The 19338-nt window shown below is 41.1% G+C and overlaps 1 protein-coding gene across 1 annotated transcript in view; it reads right to left on the reverse strand.

Moving 5' to 3' along the window:
- Positions 1–1185: 1185 nt before the first annotated feature.
- LOC138742302 (vitamin K-dependent protein C-like) overlaps positions 1186–19338 on the reverse strand; it is a 47534-nt gene continuing 29381 nt past the window's right edge. The window contains exons 6-10 of the mRNA XM_069896543.1: positions 16475–16588; positions 13509–13649; positions 9138–9262; positions 4358–4475; positions 1186–3281 (exon numbers count right to left, since the gene is read on the reverse strand). Of these exons, the coding sequence (XP_069752644.1) occupies positions 2731–3281; positions 4358–4475; positions 9138–9262; positions 13509–13649; positions 16475–16588 (1049 nt within the window). The 3' untranslated portion in view covers positions 1186–2730. The remainder of the gene's footprint in view (positions 3282–4357; positions 4476–9137; positions 9263–13508; positions 13650–16474; positions 16589–19338) is intronic.

Here is a 19338-nt window from a genome sequence, read left to right on the forward strand (position 1 = left end):
TGGGACTGGAACAGGACAAGCTGGAAAGCTTGTGGAAAACCCCATTTGGAAGATGGGTTGTGTGTTCTTAGTTCAGTCTGGTCAAAGCCCTTGTGGTCCATACTGGAGAAGATGGCTGGCTGTATAATGTTTCATTTGAAATAAGGGAAACAGAAAAGGAACTCTGTGATAACCTGAAAGAAAGAGATTATCATCTGGAAAACCCTGATGGGGCAAGTTTCTTCAGCAAGACACTGACGTGGCTGATCGGAAGGAATCAATTTGTGTCCAATGAGTAACAAATCTCTCTCTGAAAACCAACAAGAACCTTTCTGAGCAATAACCATTTACCTTTCAAGCACCAAAACCTGGTGAAATTCATAAATGTTAAATTCTGTGCACAGTATAAGAATTACCTGCAACCAATGAACTTGGAGGAGTGAGAGGTGAGATTGAACTGTGAATCAAAGAACTTTTCTGAACTTACACACACATTACTTACCTGTGCTTAGAATTAAGAGGGGGTTAAGTTAATAGTAATAAGTTAAAGTTTGATCCTGTTTTTATGTTTAAAGATAATTAAAAGCAACTTTTGTTTAAGTAACCATTTGTCTTGGTGAATTTCTATTGCTGGTGGATTTTGGGGTCCTCTGGGCCCATAACACAGCAGATATTTGCAAAGCACAGCATCCAACTGTTTTTGTTTTTGGATGAATTAAGTCCTTTACTATAAAATTAAGTGATTCATGAAACATGACTTTGAGATAGCCACATCAGCTAAGAGGTTTGAGGATGGCCAAGTCACATAGCAGTCCATTTATCTAGCAAGCAATCATGCTTAAATGGAGCATCCATTGCTTACAGCTAGATCTACTTCAGATCCTCCTGTAAAAGGCAAAATAATTTCTACAGAAGAATGGCTAAATAATACAAATTGTACATAAAATACCTGTTAATTAGATTTTTTTGGGGTAAGATAGCTATTGAATGCCATATAGGTTCAATATAAAGTAAATTCTGCAGAAACAATTGGTGAGTGAATAAGTGTAATTTCCTACAGTGAGAGATATGAAAAGATTTTTTTTTTTTTGCCTTAACATTGCTCTTTTCAACATTTTTGGCTCTGTCCATTCAAAATATTTTATTCTCTTCAGGAATTACATTGCAATGTGGGCTAAACTGAAAATGCACCAAACAAATCAATGCTGAATCTTGAAAGAAACCTTTATTATGTAGAACTTAAATAGGATCAGAGTTAATATTTCATGATGTTTTCAGAAGTTCCTCTAAATGACAGCCCAGTCCATTTATATAATGTTTAATCATTACATGTTCAACCCAGTTTAATCTCTATATCCAACTCTGTATAATTTTCAGATTCTTTACTTTTCCATTTTATACAATTTTTTTTCCTCTTTAAATACACATTCTTCCTGATATAGCAACTTTTTTCTTGGTGGTGTGATGAAGGAGGCAAATTGTGAGTTTGTGCCTTTCCTTCCATTGTCTTAGACCTCACTAGCCTTGATGAAGAACCATAGAACAATTACAGCACTGAAACAGGCCACCTTGGTCTCTCTAGTCTGTGCCGAACCATATTTATTTTGCCTAGTCCCAATGACCTGCACCCAGCTCATAGCCCTCCATACCTCTCCCATCTTGGGTACCTACCCAAATTCTTCTTAAATGTTAAAATTGAGCCCGCATTCACCACTTCAGCTGGAAGCTCATTCCACACTCCCACCACTCTCTGGGTGAAGAAATTCCCCCTTTCACCCTAACCCATATCCTATACTGAACACTATAGAGCTGAATTTCACCTTGGGCATGAGAGAACATATCTAGAGTTCTTGCTCTTGATTACTATTCAGCAAATTCCACCGGAAAGTGTGGAAATTATTTGTTTGTAAATTTATCTTTCGCTCACTACTAAATCGGATGCATGAAGAAAGTTAGTCATACAGTGAGAGGCAGATTCAGAAAGGAACTGGCCCTTCAGCCCTTCACTGCATCTGCACTGACCTTCAATTATCCGTCAGCATCAATCCCGCCTTCCCATCAACTCACCTCAGGTTCTACCACTACAATCCAGAGTGACCAATGAACCTACCTCTTGGGAGCATGGTAGGAAACTGTAGCACCATGCTGTCACAGGGAGAATGAGCAAACTCCATCGAACCAGCACAGGGGTCAAGATTGAACCCAGGTCTCCAATTGTCTATTTGGAAGATTCTACCAAAGGCAGATTTAGAATTGAGAGTTCAGTAATGGATAATCAGAAACATAAACGTTTTGTCCAATTGAATATTATATTGTGCACAAATGAAAAATGTACCATATTGACCACCTTGGGAGGTGTAATCCATGTAAAATGATTCAATCATCATATTCAACATATCCAGTTTGGAACATGGGACAAACAAATCTTCATGGAACACATTTATAATGTTGGTTATGAAGCAAAACAAGAGAGAGATTGGTATTAACTAATTTTTTTTGGTGATGCTGAATTACTAGTCTATTTAAACTATTAGCATAATTCATAATGCAAAATAGTTATTTGAATATTGGTCACATTAACTTTTCACCGTGGAAGATTGAGGCCAAAGTAATGCACTATATGTTTAACAACTTCTATCAATACAGCTTGACATATTTGTCCATTATTATTTAACACAATTGTGGATGAATTTGAGAGATTAGAAAGATCACTATAGCCTGTAGATCTGAGCAGAATAGATCAGAAAATAATTAGCTTTTAGTTACTGAATATATCCACTCAAGGTAATTGGCCACTTTTGTGTAAACACCAAATTTTTGGAACCGGCCACATCCTTCTCCCCAGCTGACCAGTCCCACCAGAAACCACGTGCCATTGGATACTATGACCATAGGTCCACCACTATCACCTTTACAAGCATCCTTACGGAAACTCGGTTCTCCTGCGCAGATCATGTTACCCGTAATACGGTTGCCAAGTTTATTCCTGCACTCCATCTGGGAAACCAATTCAATATTGATGAATAAAAGAGTACTGGGGCGGATTTTGTCATTATTTTCATCCATAGCTCCCCAACCAGTAACTACAACTTTAGTTCCTGGAATAAGAAGTTTTTCCTCTGCCATTATTTGAATGGGCAAGCATACTGGTAGGATGAAATCAGTGAAGATGGCAGCCTCGGCTAATCGGAGGAGTGCAATGTCACTATCCATGGTGGCACGACTGAAGTTGGGATGGATATGGACGACACTGATTAGAATAGTATCCTCGGTTTTCTCATGGTTTGTTCTGTTATGCTCACCTGAAACATAGATGGATATAATCATTTTAGCAGTTATTATCCTTTAAGAGTCAGTCTGCATCTCTCACGAACTATCAATGGAAATGAACAGAACAACTCTGCTGTAGGACTGATTCCCTCCACTGATCCCCACAACCAAGCAATCGTTTGAAAAGAGGAGTATGCTTTTGCCTCACCTAACCTGGTGTATTCATTATCTGAAATATCAGCAAGACCTTGTGCTGGGTTAGGAACAGTTCCAAGGCACCAGGGTTCTCAGGCATGACTATCTGTTCTGATGTGTTTCCTGACTTCTTTTGGGATGCCGTCAGGAAATGGAACCTGCAGAGAGGCTCACTGCAGTCCAAGGAGAGATTTTATGGACTGTCCCAATCTTCCTATATTGATAGGTGAATGATGAAGTGAGTGAAGTGGGACTTTGGAAAATCCAATGTCCATTTATATGCTTGACCTATATTCTGAGACATGAGCCCAGGGAGGCCCAAAAATGACTTGGGGGGGGGGAGGGCATACCCGAGGTAGTGGGCCTGTGCTCCCATTCCTTCTCAGGTGTGCCTTGAAATTAAAAAAAAGTATTTCGTGGAGAAGAATCAAACTGAACACTCACCATCAAAGATCAGGTCTGGCATTTCACCAGTTAAAAAAAAAATACATGCCTCCAGAAACCAAAATTTAAAATCCTATTCAGTGAGAAAATAATGACTTGTTTGTTAAAGATGTTGTCATAGTTTCAATAGTGGACTTAATCAAGAAGAGGGAATTGAAGAGGTAGTTCAGTGTGTGCACTTCAGCTACTGAAAGCATTGTCACGAGGGTGAAGGTGATGCCACGTGGTGTTGATGGGCATACAGGTAAAAACTCATCCTTGCCTTTGGATGATATTGACTACAAAGAACAAGTTGAAGAGGAATAGAATCCAAATAAGACCACTCTGGGCACCAAAGAGTTATTTGATGCAATTTCCTGTTGGATCTAGAAATTGTGAGCTTTACTCAGTGAGGTGCACACTTCACGTTAGAGTCCAGGAAGCTGTAGTAGCTGTGAGGTACAAGCAAGCACGATCAAGTTTCCCATACCAAGTGTGACTTTAAATCGTCCTCCTCCATCCACGCAATGAGCAGCAGTCAAGATCCAAAATCGATGAATTAGAACCCCTCCACAGATGAACTGTCCACGTATATTCATGAGAAGGACCTGTCAGCAAAAGATTTAGTGGCCTCATGAACATTAAATCCAACTCCACAAGCAAGAGTCATTCACAAGGTTCATAAAATGAAATCTTCACCCACAACACAGTAAGATCACTTCACTCCAAGCCCCCTAAAAGCTACTAAAACTGTAGGGTCAAGTGAAAGAAGACTATTCCAAGAATGGGTTGATTTTTAAAGGTCTTATCACTGATGTAAAGAATGTTGGTGATATCAAAATTTTGTTTATAGGTCAGAGGGAAGGATTAAAAAAAAAGCCAATAACAATCTACTGGAGAGATTAGCAGAATCAGGGGGAGAAAAAGAATGGTTGGTACTTTAGATTGGAACCATTCATTAAGACTGATGATGGGTTCTGACACAAAATGTTGACCACTCATTTTCTCTCATTGATGCTACAATCGGTTGAGTTCATCCAGCAGGCTGTTTTTACACCAGATTCCAGTACCTGCAGCCTCTCGTGTATCTCGGGAAAATAAAAAGGCTGATTTTGTCCATCTGCATCCGTTGCCAGACAGATAAACTAGAGTCATGCAGCAAAGGAGCAGCTTTTCAGCCAACCATGTTCACGCCAACTATCAAGCAATTAGTCTGCATCTTATTTGCCTTGGTGATTTAAATACTTGGCCAAATATATTTTAATTATGCTCCTATTTTGTATTCCTCTGTCAGATCACCCATCAGCTTCTCCACTCCAAGGACAACTTCCTGTGGTTTGGCATGCAGTACTTCAAGCTGTGGTCTAACCATGACCTCCATGTGCATACATTCTATGCCCCAGTCAATGAAGGACAACAGACCATATGCCTTTTTCAACACTTACCCATGCCACTACCTTTAGGGATCAATGGATTATAGAATAAGTTCCCCATGTTTCTCAGTACTTTCTTGGGCCCTGCCATTTATAGTATATGTCTAACCACTTAAAAGGCCAGTTAAAATATATTATCTTACTCTATTCCATTCGCCATTGCTCTGTTCAATTTACAAGATGACCAATAAATATTCTCCTGTAATATTCTAGCTATCTATGGCACTGCCAACTTTTGCTTCATTTTTAAACTAACTAATCATACTTTATAAATTCATATCCATATTATTAATGCGTAAACAGCAAAGATCCAGGTTTTGAGAAGGTGCCAAGGGCAAGAAGGGCTCCCAAAGGGCCTCGGGTGCTGAAGGCTTCCAGATTGAATTAGAAGTTTGGATCTGGAGCCCAGGTTGCCGATGGTTCATACAAGGGGTCTGTGTGGCTGCAGGGGCTGCGGGAGCACTGGAGGTGTCTCTGAGGGGACTCTCTTTTGCTTCTCTTTCTCTTACTGTTAGGGATGCCAGGGTATGCTCATGGCAACCCTTTGCCTTATGGCAGACAAAAGTTGAGGTATATCATGTATATTACATTTTTAAGTACAGTATTATTACATGACGATGAAAGGATTCTTGACCCTTGATCCCAGCATCAATTGCTATAGCACACCATTGGTCATAAGCTTCCAATCACAAAAGCAACCCTCAATGTCACCCTCTGTCTCCTATTACCAAGATAGTTTTGGATCAAATTTGTAATCATGGCTCTAATCCTTTGAGTCAGCTTCCATGAAGGCCCTGTCAAAAACTAAATTAACCACATGATCTTTACCAATATATTTTGTTATTTCTTTTAAAATCTCAATCATGTTGTGCTCACCAACAAATCAAATGAATTCCCCTGCTACAAGAATGCAATTCCTCATACATCTCTTTGATTTGCTTGGATATCTACTCAATTTCCTGCTGATTGTTTGGAAGGCTATGGTATACCCCAGCAAAATGATTGCTTCTTTTTAAATTTTTAATCTCATCTCTGGTCTCATTTGAAGAACCTTCCGTGGCCCTCATTATTGCAACAATGGCTGCCTTAATCAATTCTGCATTGTGGAACACCTGTAGAGGTGAACCTGAATTTCCTGTCACCTCATTCTCCTTTCCACTTTCACTCTGTGGCTTTTTGCACTGTTATCATGAGATCTAATGAGGAACAGCACTCCATCCCCTCTATGACCACCTCAAAATCAAGTTCCATAACTTTAAATTACTTGCTTGTTTTGCCTTTGCCATAACTGGCCAATTCATCTCAGTTTTTCAAGTCAAGTTATTGTCACTTGATTGTACAAGAACAACTCGACGAAACAGCATTCTCCGCTCCTTGGTGCAAAACATGCAGATCCACAACCAGACATAACACACATACAGACAAAGAATACATATGCTGGGCAAGTATTTTATCAATACAAATAAATATTGTTCTCCCATTCTGATCTACTCCACATCGCAGATGAGGAGATCACTTCATTGAGCACCTTGGCTGCATTGGTGTGGATCTCCCAGTGGCCACCCATTTCATTTCCATGTCTCCCTCCCTTCCTGACATGTCTGCCCATGGTCTCATGCACTGCCAGACTGAGACCACTCGCAAATTAGAGAAACAACACCTCACCTTTCACCTGGCACCCTCTAACTGGATGGCATTAATATCGACTTCTCAAGGTTTCCGTTAAATGCTTCTTCTCCCATCCTCTTGCCCCAACTCCATCTCTCTGTCTCTTTCCTTTGCCCTCTGTCTCCTTTCACAGAGCCAAAATCAATTCTCATCTCTCCTCTTATTGTATCCAATTAACACTTTTAGCCTTTGGTCTAGACTCCTCCCCTTCCTGTTTAGCCTTTGGTCTAGACTCCTCCCCTTCCTGTTCTTCCCCCTTCTCTCTCTCCAGTGTTTATCCAGATGCTTTCCTGTTTTTTTGTTTGTACCTTGAAGAAGGACTCAGGCCCAAATTGACGGTAAGATATCTTTACCTCCCATGGATGTTGTGAGACTGGCTGAGTTCCTCCAGCATTTCTGTGCATTTTCCTACAATCACAGTGGCTGCAGACTTTTGTGTTTCACTAATGTTCTTTTTGCCCTTCTTGCTCATTGTCATAGATCTTTTCCACCACTTATATTAAAGTTGTCTAAGAATCATTGTGTTTTCATTTGGGATGTGAGCAGGGTTTTATTTTCAAGCTATAGGTAAAACTCCTTTGGTGATCATAGCACCTAGGAATAGGGGCAAGCACGCTGGTTGATAACTGGAATGTGCTGGTTCTGTGTGTGAGCTAGAGGACTATGAGGCTTTTAACTGTTGGACAGATAAACTAGAGCAACTCAATATAAATTTCAAAACTATTAAGACACTATTTTTCTTCTGGTTTCTTCTATTGAGAAAAAGGAGTAACAACCACCTTTCCATTGTGTCTAACTTGGTGGTACCTTGTCAGGTCATCCATCTAAGTGCTTTTGGTACTATGTAACCCAGTACGACCTGCCGCCATGGTCGGGTAGTCGGCGACTAAACTAGCTCCTCCACAGGCTTGCCTGGTGCGGAGGGTGACTAGACACCCTGCAGGATGAAAAACAAGATATGTCAAAGAGCGGTCGAACCCTCTCACAGAGTTAATGGTCATCTGTGAAACGTGCCGTGAAGTGTGGAAAGGACATCTCTTGCATTAAAGCTTGATCTGGCCGTTCACTGAAAAAAGAACTTCCCTCAACCTTCTTGAACCTCACCATGCTGCTAGATTCAGGAGGGTATCTGGCCTTCCTAAATCAAGGAGACCTGAACTGCATGCAGTATTCCAGGTGCAGCCTCACCAGTATGCTTTATGGTTGCAGCAAGATCTTCCTGCTTTTTGATTTAATCCCTTGACCAACATTTCATTTATCTTCTTGAATACTGATTGCATTAACAGATCAACCTTTAGTTTTGCATGCACAAGCATTCTCAAGTCACTCTACACAACAGCATGCTGCAATCTTTCACCATTAAATAATAATCTGATCTATTTTTCCTTCCTAAGTATATGAACTTGCATTTCCCAACATTATACACCCTGACAGAGCAAGGCAAAGAGGAGTGAGGTGACTTGAGTCTTCATGATTATTACTGCTTGCACACGGGTATGCACTTACAACCAATACTGAGCATAATGATTTAAAATCCTGGATTTTAGGGTTGCAGGAATTTATTGAGGAGGAGGAATTTGAGTTATCTGAAATTCTGAAATTCACAGCCCAGAAGAGTGTTGAAAACAGATTTCATTGCAATTTTCAAAAGGCAATTCACTTGTTATTTGATAAAGGGGTAGTTCTTTCCAAGCACCAGCACAAACTAAGTGCCTTCCTTACATGCTATAGGATTCAATGTTAATCCTATGGATCGCTGATCTTCAATGTTTTACTTCAGCAATGTTGGCTCACTACCTCTCCATCATATAACATATTTTGTTTTGGTATTAAAAGATGTTCAGGAATATGGAGCCTGCGGTCCTATTTACATAACTTTTAAAGTCAGCAAGGATAAGTTGAGAAGTACTTAAAAATGGAGGAAGATTGCATGGCTTGAGCAACTTCAACATAATCTCACAAAAACAGCAAAGTTACTCTGATCACTTGTAAATCAGTAGTTTTGGCTTGACAGGAAATAATCACTTGCTTTAGTTTCAAATATTATATTTGCACCTTGTATAAAGATCTGAAAACTGCAGTGAAAGAAATATTAGCTGAAACAGAGAAGCAGCTCCAGTATTTAGGTCTCTGCAGAATACCTTCTTCGGTCACAATAAAGCAGCTCACCTGCCAGGGACTGCTTCCTTTTTTCATGACCTTCCCTCCTTTGATTCGAGGGTCTTGACGATCTTTCTTATCGTGAGGGTTCCGTGACCTGATCATTGTTCTAAGTTGTCCGCAACCATAGTCTCCTGCAATGTGCAGTATATTGTAATTATTCACATTAATGTAATGCAGAGTGATTGTCACCTCATCTCGATCTAAGCATAAACCACCATTCTTCTCATGATTTGGGGAGTTACCCCTAATACAATAGGGCACATAGTGACAAATAGCATCATCTGAACCCACAATTTTGTTTAATTATAGCTTTTGATTTACATTCACTCAGTTTTCAGTTTTTCATGTTCAAACCCCTCTGTGACCTCACCTCTTCCCTTTCTGTGGTATCTCAGAAACTTCTGACAACTCTGTCTCCCTGACATTTCACCCACTCCACATCTCTGCACTTCCCTGAATTAAAGTTTACGCTTGCAGTCTGAATACTTTTTCCTGACACAATGATGAGGTACCTTTGATGCACTTTGTGCTGATATGATCACCAGCCTACTGCAGGGGGAAATCTCTGAACCTGTAGGAAGACCACCTAAGGGGCTGATTCCACCTGGTCAGCTGACCTGAATATGAACCTGTGCTGGCCCCTCCTGTGCCAGTCACACGGGGAGCCACCAAGGCTTGAACTGGTCTTCAGACTTTTACTGGAATAAAGTCTGTTGTACAGTCTTTTGAGTTTTGTGCTTGCTTGCTGTTATCTCAGCGCACCACAATTTATTCCAGTAAAAATTTTATAAAGAGACCCTGGAGATGTTTCTGACAATTGGGAGCCTGGAGGTCAACCCCCAACACCTGGACGCCCAAGCAAGCTTCAAGATCTGGAAGCACGTGATTGAGGCAATCATCCTAACACAGGCTGAGGTGATCAACACCAAGCAGAAATGGCTCATGGTGCTCCACACAAAGCTGGGCCCATGAGCTTTCCAGGCCATCAAGGACTGCACAGACTACGAACCTACAATGGCCGTCCTGGAGAGCACGTACAAGCCCCCAACAAACTTGGCCTACGCCGGTACTTGCTCACCATCAGGTCCCAGCAGTCAGGTGAGACAGCAGATGTTTATCTGGGGGCCCTGCATGAGCTATCTCACCCGTGCCTGGACGAGACCGGGGTGACCGAAGGGAAAGTGGAGCAATTGATCCGGGATGCCTGTGTGCGAGGGCTGTGCTCAAGGAGCGACACAAACTGCTGAAGGAAAACATTGCCTCACTTAACAGGACAATGGAGGCAGTCTGCTCCCTGGAGACTGCAGCTCATCATGCAGAGGTCTTCGATGCCCGACTCCCCAAACCCCGGCCTGGCAGATGCAAACGACCGCCATTGCTGAAGGGCCCTATGTGGAGGAGATGATCGCAGCCACCAGCGCAGCTCGCCCCCGTAAGTATTGCAGGTCTCAGTGTGGGTCAGACAGGTGATTCCACAAAGGCTGCCTGGTGAAGAACTCACATTGCTCCTGATGTGGGAAGAAAGGCCACTCCGCTAAGGTGTGCCTTTCCAGGCCTGTCGGGAGTGCGGTGGCCCTCTGTGAGCAGATGGGAGCCCTCCCGAACACCTCCATGTGCGAGGACCAGGCTACGCTATTACTTGCTCCGCCACTTCTGCCCTCACCTCCAACATCACTTCCGGCCCAGCCACCAACCTGTGCTCACCCCAGACGCCACCATCTTCCTCCGGACAACTTCCACCCGCACCAAAGATGTCACTTCCGCTCGCTCAGATGACATCACCTCCAGCTTCACTGCTAGTTGGGTCGCCTGACCGCACCGACACCATGTGCGTCCACCGGGCGCCGCCATCTTGGGCCAGCTGGGCCCTGACTGCACCACATCGACAAGACAACATTGTCAACATGACTGCATACCCGATCGCTCACCCGACACCCTCCACACTCCACACTCCAGAAGGTAACTACTGGCCACTACTTGCCTGATCCATTGGGGAGCAGTGATTCAGGCCCCAAGATGGTCCTGGCACCCACCATCTTAAAAAGGGACATTCCCCATGCACTCGGGCGCTCAATGATGGACATTGCTGTCAATGTGAAGGAAACAAAATGCCTGTTCGATAGCGGTAGTACTGAGAGCTTTTTGCACCCGAATGTGGCCTGGACACTAAAACTCAAAATCTATCCCACGAACTTTTCCATCACCTTCACTGCCCAGGACCACTCCATCATGTCCCTCGGGCGCTGCTCGGTGGAATTGACAGTAGGGGGGGATCATACCAAGAGTTCAGGCTCCTGATTATGCCTCAGCTCTGTGCCCCAGTCCTCTTAGGGCTGGACTTCCAGTGCCACCTCCAAAGCCTTACCCTCGGCGGGCCCCTCCCCCAGCTCACACTTCACAGCACCTAGCCCAGCGACTGCCCCCAATCCACCTGGGGCCTCTCCACACTATGGGTAACTCCTCCGCCCTCTTCAACTACTTTTCGTCAGACTGCAAGCCCATAGTTGCCAAGAGCAGGCGCTATTGCACGGCGGAGAGAGCCTTCATTAAGGCAGATGTGAGGCGGATTCTGTCGGAAGGTATCATAGAGCCCAGCACCAGTCCCTAGAATGCGGGTCAAACTGATTTCCACACTTTTCTCAAAGCGGCAAATATAAATGTTTATTTACGAAGACGTTAACATCAAAGACACTGCACCTTGAATGTGTCTTTATTCTTGCACTCAGAGACTAAGGCACAATTCCAGAAAGCCATTCAGATCTTGGAAATCTCAGTCACCACAAAAACAAGATATTTCACTAACCTACCCAGCAACAGATAATCCAAGAGATTCAGCAACTACACACAACCTAATAACAACAAAAAATATGTACAGGTCTACCAGATTATGAGAGGCATAGATAAGGTAGACAGTCAGCACCTTTTTCCCCAGAGAACACCAGAGGACATCTGTACAAATTGGAGGGAGGAAAATTTAGGGGAGACATTAGAGGCCAGTTTTTTTTATACACAGAATTGAGGGTGCCTGAATGCATTGCCAGGAGTGGTGGTGGAGGCTGGAACAATAGGGGGATTTAAGAGACTTTTAGACAGGCACATGGATGAAAGTAAAATAAAGGGCTTTGAGGTAGGGAGGGTTTAGTTCATTTGGGAAGGTAGATATAGGTTGGCACAACATTGTGGGCCGAAGGGCTTGTACTATTCAGTAATGTTCTATGTTCTAATGTTACCAAACATTAAAAAATTGATACCAAGCCAAACGAGAAGTTAAGGAGAGTGTCTGAAACTTGCTCAAAGAGGCAAGCTTTAAGGAGTATAATTGAGGAGGGTAGAGAGTTGGAGAGGTTTAGGGTGGAGATGCTAGAGCATCTGGCCCAGGAAGATTAATGCTTATAATGCAGGGATGTAAAGTAAGAATTTACAAGCAGTAAGAACACAAAAAAAAATGTTTCATATGATCCTATCAGGGCAATTGAAAACACATCAAAGCCAATAAATACCTTATAGTATAAACACTTGCAATGTAGGAAACAGGTTTCAACTTAAGTGCGGAGTAGACACAAAAGTCAGCAGGTATTTTTGTACAGCTTAAGCACAGCAACTCCCACAAGCATCTCTAGCTGATAACGAACATGAAATCTATTAATGAACATGAAATCTGTTTGAAGCAACTTTGGTCAAGACACTGGGAAGAATTCACTGTTTTTCTCTGATAATCCACTATCCCATTGTTCAGAGGTCCCAAAGACTTGGCAATCTAGCTAATCCCTGCATTCCCTTTAAACTCACCTGTGCCCTGCTTTCCATGCTGAATTCAAATTCACTGGGGCCTAGTTTCCTGCACTCCTCTTAAATTTATCAGGCCCCTAACATCTCTGAGGTTCAGAGGTTCTTTTTTACCATGCTCACTTTAAACTCCCTTGGTTCACTGGAAAATCTATTATGCTGTCAACTTTAAGAAAGTGTGTTCAGGATCTAATAGAAATAGCATCCAAGAGACTGGAAAATGTGCCAGTCTGGCACCACCAAAATCCTGAAGGTGCCAGTATCTGAGCTTCACGACAGTAGAAAGTAGATGTGGGGCTTGGGGCTCTTATCCCAAGTCAGAACTCCCTCAGTCTTACACTAGAGCATCAACCTGGATTATAGAGCGGAGTGATACTTGAACCCATCTTTCGTCACAAATGGAAATGAATGGAAAATCAGAGCTGTCAAAGATGTGGAGCTGGAGAAGATGACAGGGACACAGAGATAAATAACTCATCTACATGAGGGGTGCTTTACATTAGTCAACCCAGGAACCATACACTTTACATTATTGATTGATACAACTTAATGTTATCTCTGAAGCTAGAAACAAATCAAAAATGACCTCACCTTTGGGAATGCAGGAGTATCCATTGTCACTTAGTTTGTAGCCATTCGCACATGAGCATTCGCGTCTATTTCTCATTGGAATTTCTTTGCAGAAATGGGCACAGTGACCATAACTGTCAGAGCAGTTTGTTGCTACCAGCTCTGAAACCATTAAAATGTTTAATTTTTTTTTAAACATCCATGGATGATCTGGATTCATTTGACTAAATAACAATGGTGACAAACAAACGGAAAAACAGTCTAAGCAAAGGAAACTCCGATTATATGACAAGGTTAAACCATGCATCATGTGCCTTATTCTGAAGAGTTTACAAAAAACTGCAGAGTGAAACTGGAGCACTTTATTTTAACAAAACCCTCTTTTTTTCTTTCAAGTATATAATGCAAAGATATGTTTTTAAGTTAAGCAACAAAAACACACATGAAAAACAACTCTGCACTATGAATCTATCTATATTTTATTAATTCCAGTTCCAAAGAATACTGCTACAAGTAACTCTGTTTTAAATGAATAATTTTATAAAATTCCCTTTTTTCCACCTGAAAGAATGTCCACAGTTGTGAAATACAAGAGGTGCTTAAATCAATTCTTTGAGTAAAAATTGGATTCCTCACTCCCAATAGCAAATATTCCAGCATGAAGAAAAAGTGCAGCCTCATACAAAGGACCCATTACAGGTACCCTGAGCAGCTCTTCCTTTCTCCTACATCCCAGTCTCTGGTACCTCCCACCACCCCAACCTCTAAAGACTCAGCCTAACTATACTGTACATACATTATTTCTAATTTATAGGCTGTGTATTTATCATATCATTCCTGGTTATAATAAATGTTAATGTTATTTGGCATGATTGGGTGGGTTCTTTTTTGGGTCTGGGAATGCTCATAAAATTGTCCAGTAGAATTCAATGATAATCACTTCTTTGCTTTACACCATTCTGGGATGAAAAGTTCTGCAGGAACACTCTAGTTTTGTAAAGTGAGGTATATCTGTTGGTAAGAGAAGAGTAGGGTACACAATCTCATATCTTTGACTGGATCATTAAAAATATTGTTGGATTTATTGGACAAGAGCCTCAATAGGGCAATGTACTGGAGGAGGTCATGCTTAATATATATTTGAGTAGGCTCTTTCCCATGAGAGTAGGGGAGATTGGTACAAGGGGTCATAAGTTAAGGGTTAGGGGGCAAAACTTTAGGAGTAATATAAGAGGATGCTACTTCATTCAGAGAGTGGTGGCTGAGTGGAATGATCTACCGGAAGAAGTCATTGTGGCAGGGTCAATTCTGTGATTTAAGAGGAGGCCAGATGAGTACATGGATGTGAGGGGGTTGGAGGGTTATGGGCATGGGAGTGGGTAGGTGGAACTAATGGAGTTTCACGTAAATCGGCGTGGACTAGAAGAGCCGATATGGCCTGTTTCCATCTGTAAATTGTTATATGTTATACGCTACTTCAAATTTTGAGATGGATTCACGGTGATTGGCATACCATATTGGTGTAGGAAGGCACTGTTGGGTTTTCTAAGCTCTGACATTTAGCAGCCCAAGGAGAAAATTGGGGATTTGGGTTTACTGGGATGACCAGGTGGTTCTGGGACTGCAGAATTATGCTGGAGTTTCGCATAACTGAGGTTTACACTTCAAATATTATTAATAAGTTAAGGCAAACTTGCTCCAGACTTTTGAGCAACCGACAATCATGAATGTGTTCAGACCATTTTCGTGTATGATTTTAATAAATGTAAATGACCCCAGATAGAAGAGTTAAACATTTAAAAAGAATGTGAATCCCCATACAAGCATGCCTACTTTTAGTTTATATAAGTGTGTGGCTCAATCCTGCTTGAGGGAACTCCATTGTTAAATGATTTATTTTTAACAAAAGATCTTTGACCCAAAAAGTTAACTCCTTTTTTTTCCACAAATACTGCCTGACTGAGTGTTGCAGACTTTTCTGATTTTATATCAGAGGTCCAGTGGCTACAATTTTTGATTTCCATCACTAAATTAGTTCAATGAGGCTGTCAATCTCAAAAGTCACTATATTTTTACTGGTAAAATAACCCTTTTTTATTGTGATAAGTTTCTGTAGGTTGTGTTTGCTTTGCTTTTTAACCAGCTACTCACTTAAGAGAAAATGTACTTTTTCTGTTGTACATTAGTTTAGTAATATGTTTTGCCCTTTTTGGTTAACAGTATGCTGCCATAAAACATTCCATAAATGGAACACAGATGAGGTGGATTTCCCGGTCAGGTAATTGAAATGATGACAAGAAGGAAGAATCCATCATTTGGTGCCTTTTGCAACAAACAAATTTCTGGAGCACCTTAGCGGGTTGAGAGCAGTATCACTGGGAGAAAAAGAATTGTTGACATTTCAGGCTGGAGCTCATCATCAGAAGGGATTCTGGCTCAGAATTCTAGCATCTACAGTCTCTCGTGTGTCACTTAATGCCTTTAGACCAACACTCATGGATCAAGCGGAGCAGGAATGCTTTCTCAATGAGGCAATAAGAAAATATCCTTCCATCCCCGTAATCCCATTTTCTTGATCAAAAAAAAATCCTGCTGGAGGAAGCCAGAAGGTTGGGCAGCATTTGTGGAGAAACAATTGTTGATATTTGGGTTGAAACCCTTCATTAAGATATCACAGATCTTTTCCTGACTATACCAGCATCTGCATTCTCTTATGCCTCCATAGTCTTGATGTTCACAGACTCGATCCTCTCCCACCTCCTTTCTCGATAATGTAATAGCTCCATTGTAGAGCCAGTCCTCATTACATCAAATACAAGGTGAACTGGTAGAACACTGCTGGTAATTCCAGATTCTGACTGTTCTTACATTGATGGTCTCATTCAGGTTAGAATTAGAGCCCTTTAATTTTGTTGAGCACAAGAACCTTAGATAATATTGCATGCAAATGTTGAACAAGGATTTTATTTCAACTAAAAAAAAGTTACCATATTGACAATGATGTCCATCTAAGTGTTCAGGACAGTGACAATAGTAGCTTCCAATCAGATCCTGGCAAGTTGCATTATTGGCACATGGATTAGGCTCACACTGGTCGCCATCTAAGATAGACATATTGAATGAATCACAAAGACTCTTGACAGATGTGAATTTCCATTCTAATAGACTTCATGAACCATTCTCAGAAAGTCCTTTCTCAGGGGTGATATTTGGATTCATAAGTGGACAAATATACAAATCTGATGAAATAAGAAGGGCCACTCTCTTAAATTCACATACAACACTGATAAAGGACAATCCATAATAATAGAATGTGCTGACATTTTTTGTAATAAAAATGTGTAAACATTATTATATAGATTAATCTATGTTTAGGTACAACTTTGGCACTAAATGTTAAACTGAAAAAGATTTTTCAACTAATACCTCAATTCTGAAAAATAATGCACCATTAGGGATGATGTGTTAGCACTGATTACTCCAATTTTCTCTCTTATCTCCACAAAAAGCCAAATTAAGACTTTGGGATGAAAAGCACTCAATATTTATCTAGATCTGAGATTTTATGTTTCACTTGAAAAGGGTAATGTCAAGGAGTAATCCAAAGAGTATTAGTCTTAACTCTCAGGTAACAACGGGCTCCTGTCTCCCCGTCGGCTCAATCCTGCAGGGGCTCTTCTGGCTTCGCGTCCTGGTTCTTGATGTAAGAGCCCAATAGAGACCCAGTCTTCACTTGCACACTCCCCCTTCCAACTGCCGCCACCAATCACTAATGCCTCCCCACCGAGGACCCACTCCTGCCCGGAAGCCCGAGGTCCCTGCTCTTTGATGATGCCAGGAGAAGGGATTTTTCCGACTGCTTGCAGCTGGGAGTTAGTGGCACGCAGTTTGAGAGGGAGAGTTGGAGAGAAAGGTAAATCGGGGTAGGTAAAGAAGAAATGGAAAAAGAGAGGGGAGGGAGTTACCTGAAATGAGGACAATCCTTGTTCCATTTTCATGACAGGTGAATTTTTTTATTCAACCTGTGAAGTGAGTTCAGCTCTGAAAAAATTTTGGATAAATGAGGATTTCTGATTGTTTTGGATATCCTCAATTATCCAAAAAATTTCAGAGGCAAAAAGACGTCATGTCCGGGTCCAAAAATATTTGGGATAAATTAGGATTTTGGATAAGCGAGTAGTACTGTGCAAGATTTTCCTTAAAATAAAAGAGCAGAGTTTAGATTCAGCACAAAAGAGAAATTGATCAATTGAGGGAGTTTTAGCCATGTAGAAGAAATAGAAGAGCGGATTTAAGAAGAGAGAAAAAAGTGAAGCAACAATATTTATGGGTGAGAAATAAAGAAAATGGGAGATTGAACATTTTGACAAGTCTTACTGTAACTTCAACGCAAGCACGAAACTGGCTAATACTATTATTAAAATATCACTGATTGGTAAGTACAGGATTGTGTCTGCTTTTTCATTCTCGTCAACTGTGAATCCCAGAATGTTGTCAGTCGGTGAATTGGCAAAAGTAGTTCCATTAAATCCCAAAAGCAAATGGCTGTCATTACTTGGGTTGCAAATGGTATTAAATGTTGTGGGGCTTTTAGTGAATATTCTCTCTTCTAAGATCACCATGAACAGAGATCCTGATGAAGCAGTTGAAAATGGTTGAGCCTAACTGACTGCCCTGTGAAACTTCTGCAGTACTGCCTCATTCTTGAGCTGAGGTAACTGACCTTCAATCATAACCATCTGGCATTCGTGCCTGACATGACTCCAGTCAGTACTGAAATTTACACATCTCATTAACCTTTATTCTGCCAGGGGTTATTAATGCTAGATTTGGATAAATGCTTCTTTCACATCAAAGGCAGGCAAGCTCTCTTACCAGAATTCAGCTCTTTTAGATCAATGGGCTAATCAAATTTGAAGCCCTGTGCTCCAGGTAAAATCAACATGATAATTTATGATTATGTTCTGCTTGAGAACACTGTTGACAAAATTTTCTCCCAGTTTGCTGAGAGTAGACAATTAGGGCAGGAATCAGGTGGATTGAATTTGTCTTACTTTTTCAGACAAAACACATTGTGGGAATCTTTCACTCTGCCAGTGACAATTTAACAGATGGACTGGAGGAGTGCCTGGACCTAACACACTGGTCTTCAGTGTCACAACCAGGAGGGTTCTCTGAGCTGGATCTTTGTCAGTTGATGGAAGGAATTGTTTTGGCTCAAGACAGGCTTCCAATATGGTGAGGAAGAGGCTGTAATGGGATCATCCATCCACTTGGCTCCCTGGAATAATACCAGGGCCATTAGTGTGATTTCTGCAATGAAGAGATTGTTCTGTGAAGAGCGGTTGAGGGCTAAGCTTATACTATTTCAGAGTTTGACTTGGTCTGGGCTTGACAAGGGAGATACTGGGAAATATCAATAATGGGGTAAAACACGGTAAAGGATTGGCTGTTAAGGAATGGGAAGAGAATATTTTACTAAAACATTTGAAAGTTTTGAAATTAATTGATCAAAGGAAAATAGATGGTGATTTATCAATACATTCACAATGGAGTTTGGTACATTTTTGGATACTGAGGGACTCAATAGCTTTAGGTATATTGGAGGAAGGTGGAGTTGAATCAAAGCAGAAACATGAATGTAAAACCTTTTAAGAAAGCTCTTTGCTATTTTAACATATTTTCAATTGATGTCATTTACAATTCATAACATAATTTATGATACCAATTACTGAAATTACTCTTTTACTTTAATCCAAAAAGACTTAACATTCGATGTCATCATCAAATGGTAGTGTAATTTTTAAAAAACATAAAATAATTAAATTCTCTGACAATTAAGTTTTCAACA

Source organism: Narcine bancroftii, chromosome 9, assembly GCF_036971445.1.
Source record: "Narcine bancroftii isolate sNarBan1 chromosome 9, sNarBan1.hap1, whole genome shotgun sequence".
NCBI lineage: Eukaryota > Metazoa > Chordata > Chondrichthyes > Torpediniformes > Narcinidae > Narcine > Narcine bancroftii.